The 4,069-nt window shown below is 40.2% G+C and overlaps 1 protein-coding gene across 5 annotated transcripts in view; it reads left to right on the forward strand.

Annotated features, from left to right (window-relative positions):
* The window catches only part of USP6NL (USP6 N-terminal like), a 112,693-nt gene that overhangs the window by 88,189 nt on the left and 20,435 nt on the right, over positions 1-4,069 (forward strand). For all 5 annotated transcript variants that reach the window (XM_027897553.1, XM_027897555.1, XM_027897554.1 and 2 more), the window contains 2 exons: positions 412-460; positions 2,104-2,224. In XM_027897553.1, coding sequence (XP_027753354.1) covers positions 412-460; positions 2,104-2,224 — 170 coding nt within the window. The remainder of the gene's footprint in view (positions 1-411; positions 461-2,103; positions 2,225-4,069) is intronic.

Consider the following 4,069-nt stretch of genomic DNA (forward strand, 5'->3'; position numbering starts at 1 on the left):
TCAGCTTGGAATCAGGAACATCTGTTACTGTTCTGCAAGCACAGAAACAGGTCTGGAGGGTTTCAGTTTTGGCACCCAGAATAAATCAGCGTTTGAAACGTAGCTCCTCCTGTGTTTCACTTTACCTGTCTGTAGAAATGATGATCTGACACCGTTGCCTTCTCAAAGTTCTGTGGGTATTTTTTGAAAGCTTTGAACGTGTAAAGCATCATAAAGGTGCTAATTACAAAGTTGGCTTGAAATCAGAAGTGCTTATCGTGGTGAAGTGTGGTTTATCATGTTCCTTAGCGCTGGACAAGTTGAATTGGGGAAACACATTTCCAAAATACTGCAGTTCGCTATTTCTATGTTTTTCTGTTTTTACAAAAGACAATATTATAGTATTTCCCTTTTCTGCTCCTATTTCTCCAGGCAACAATCTTTGTTCCATGTTTTAGCTGCGTATTCCATATATAACACGGTAAGTTGTGGACCTTCACACGAATCTGGTTTCTCTGAATGTGCTCTAAGATAATAACTGGCATCTCTTCTTTCTCCCTAAAAAAAAAAAAACAAACAAAAAACCCCTAACAAACATTTCAGAGGCCTTTGGAAGGATATAGAAATAGATCATTTGCCTGTTGACGTGGTTTGAGCTGAAGTTAAAATGAAGCATCTCGATTATGAGTATCTGATTGGACAGCCTGAACTGTGCACACAGTTTGGCTGAAGCTCCGTGTTGTGTCCAGTAAGAACAGTGAATTTGTGCTGTGCTGGAGGATTATGCACTGGTATTGTTATCTGCCTCCCATTCATTGAATGATAGGGAGGAACATACTGGAAAAAGATGCATGTTGGAGTTAACAGGCATATTTCATAACCTGAAAGGCTCTAGAAAATGGAAAATGTCTTTAAAGGTTATATCTTCTTTACTTAAGCCCTTGGTCTTGGCTGCAGTCCTGGGTGGGGATTTATTAGAGTGGGTTTTCTAGACTGTATCCTAAGGGTTAAGAACTTGTGTCTTTTGGCTGTATGCTAAAAATAGAACCCAAAATGCTGTTGGGTCCGCATTTAACTGTGCTTTAAATATAATATCCCCTCGTTCCTTGGGCCCATTTTGAGCATTTCTGTACATCTTCCATTTTATATCCATCAGCAACTCCCTAGCATTCAGTGTGAAAATACATAATGTTCAGAAGAGGAAGGTGAAATTAAGCAGTTACTCAAACTAAATAGTAGTTTGATTCGTTTTCAAAGTTCCAAGAAATGTAACCTTTCTCTCTGGCCTTTATATACCTCCTATAAAACATTGGACCAGTATTTTCAAGTTGCATGAAAAATACAGTTTAAAATCAACCATCAAAGTGTAATGATGGGAATAGTGCAGTGAAGTCTTTTGTTTGCGCTTATGTTGTTGCATTTTTCCTCCTAATGTGCAGCAGTTCTTATTCTTTGCTTTTATCTCAAGAGCAGAAGTTCTGCTAAGGACTTGTAAACCTGAAAAAACTTATCAACAATTAAGTCATTGTCCTTACAAATTCTTTATTGGTGGGGTTATCTGAGCAGCTGAATTGATGGTGACAGTTGGTTCCTGCCATAAAAGTCAAAATTAATAGCAGAGGAAATACTTGAGTTCAGTTTTGGAACCATAAAATTTTTCTTGGGGTTTATTACAGTTGCTGGTTATTGGGCTGCTAAACTTCAGCAGGTTTATAGTTACAGGTCACTCTTGAGAAATCCTGTTCTTATCGGGTGGTGCTCTGACTGTAAACCTGAACAAAGCCAGATCCTCTCCTCTCCCTCAAAAAAACAGCTAAAGGATAACATGTCCATTCTGAGAGTAAGATGATACAGTTACTCGAAGATGTTAGTACCGAGGAGAATTTTGTGCATCAGTAATGAGTTCTAATGAACAATCAATACTTCCAGGTTACTCTTTAGCTGGGGGGTTGTGCATCATTCCTTCTGCCTGTCAGTATTTTAATGTTTAAATATGAAGTGTGTTTGGTGGTGTTATAATCAGGGACCCTGTGCCATCAGGACAGGCGTCTCCACTAACCAAAGGAAGAGATAAGAGCTCGTTTTGTTCCCAGCAGTTTGATATTTTCCCTGTCTGATTGTCAGGAAGTTGGATACTGTCAGGGGATGAGCCAGATCACAGCGTTACTCCTCATGTACATGAATGAAGAAGATGCCTTTTGGGCCTTGGTGAAGCTCCTCTCTGGCCCAAAGCACGCTATGCACGGTATGGTTCCATCTCATTCAGTGTGTTTAGGTTTCAGCCTGTCCTTTCAAGCTGTAAATTATTCAGAAATTAAACTCTGCTGCTCTGTCTGATTGGTAAAAGTGAGGCACGATGGGAGCTTTGTACTTGGGAGGGGGTATTGGATGTTACTGGAGCTCTCACCCACAAGGGTAACTAATTGTTTTTATAAACATGTGATATCTTTCAAATAATTCGAATGAAAATCAGATGGTTTCCTCTTCTCTTGTTCTCTCAGGGAATGTAACCAGTTGAAGGCTGGTTATGCAGACCTCTGTGTAGTAATAAAATAGTAGTGGAAACCTAATACAGAATGTGTTAAATAATATTGCAGCTGTGCTGTCACTTGGCAGGACAGGAATCGACAGTAAAAAATGGACCTGTGTCTAGGCGTGAACTTTGGGTTTCTCAGTTTTATCTCTTCCTCACACAGAAACTCCTGCTCTTGTGGTGTTGTTACTCTTATGTTATCAGTAGCCCTCTCTTTCCTTGCCAGATTTAGTATGATCCGTGCATGTTCTGTGGCTATTGGTATGGGACAAGTCCAGGAATTCCAGCATCTTTGTGATGTTACTGGTGTGGTGATTCAGAAAAGCTGGAGTTCTTGGAAGCCTGAAAAAGGAAATGTCATTTAGAAATTGGGCTTTTTAGCAGATTTCCAACAACCTCCAGCTCCTTTCCCTGCTTAAGACTTCCTCGTACTCTGATACCTCCCTCAGCTTCCCAGTGTTCCTGGATATTCTCCACCCCCAAGACAAAGGGCCAGTTTGTTATTTTGCAGCTTATACTTCTGCAAAACTGTCACTTTTTTGGGGAAAAAAAGTGTGATGTGAGGATCAGTGTCACAAGTAAATTTTGAAATCATCAAGTGTCAAAGCCTTTCTTGAAGCTTTACACGACACTAACACAGACTGAGAGCATCTTACAAAAAATCTAGAGATTTAACAGCAATCAAAACCTGGGCAACTGCAGCTGTGTAGGATTTTGAGCTCTTCAAAGCTCATAGGAAATTCTGGGTGTTTTGGGAAGTAAGTCAGAAGTGCCACAGGTTGGAACTGTCCTGGCGACATCTGCTAGGGAAGGTTGCATTTATAGTTATGCTGACAAAACCTTAATTGTTACTCAGATGTTCCCAATTCACCATTCACTAAATGTTACCAACCTGCTCTAAGGTTCTGCTTTCAGCAGGTTGGACCAGATAATCTCCAGAAGTCCTGTGCAACCCAGATTTCCTAGGATTCTCTGAATGTTTCTGTTTTAAATGAGTTTATGTCACTGTGCATCTGTAAATATAACCGTAGATTCTGGAAGGCAAACTTTAAAACTCACTTAACTGATGTCGTATAACTTTGCCCTTTTTCTGTGTTCTGAGGGGAAAGTGGCTTAAAGCACCATTTGCCAACCCTGCAAAGCCAAAACAGTTTCAATTCTAAATTGCCAAGATCCATGAAGAAGAACTTTAATAGTTACACTTGATGCTGCTGACCATCAGATGCTTCTCCGAAATGGGCATCCCCCTGTGGAAATTGTGGTGGGGGCTGAGTAATTCAGTTGGAATCATATTGACAAGAGTAGGGTGGTGAAAAGTTCTTGGTTTTCTCTTCTGCATGTGATCTGGATACCTGGAATACTTTTTGGGTGCAGCCCATTAACCAGACTTACTTCTAGCATAGCCCCACTTGAAATCAAGAGGTGAATTTGGCCTCTCTGATGCTTTGGGTTGTGAAATGTGAAGTCTCTAAATGATAAAACACAGGTATCTGACCCTGAAAACAGTGTAGTATTTTGGAAGCTCTTTCTACTGATCTTTCTACAGTCTTAAAAACT

This window comes from Empidonax traillii, unplaced genomic scaffold (genome assembly GCF_003031625.1).
Source record: "Empidonax traillii isolate 1590-97213 ecotype Southwest subspecies unplaced genomic scaffold, ASM303162v1 scaffold549:size456157, whole genome shotgun sequence".
NCBI lineage: Eukaryota > Metazoa > Chordata > Aves > Passeriformes > Tyrannidae > Empidonax > Empidonax traillii.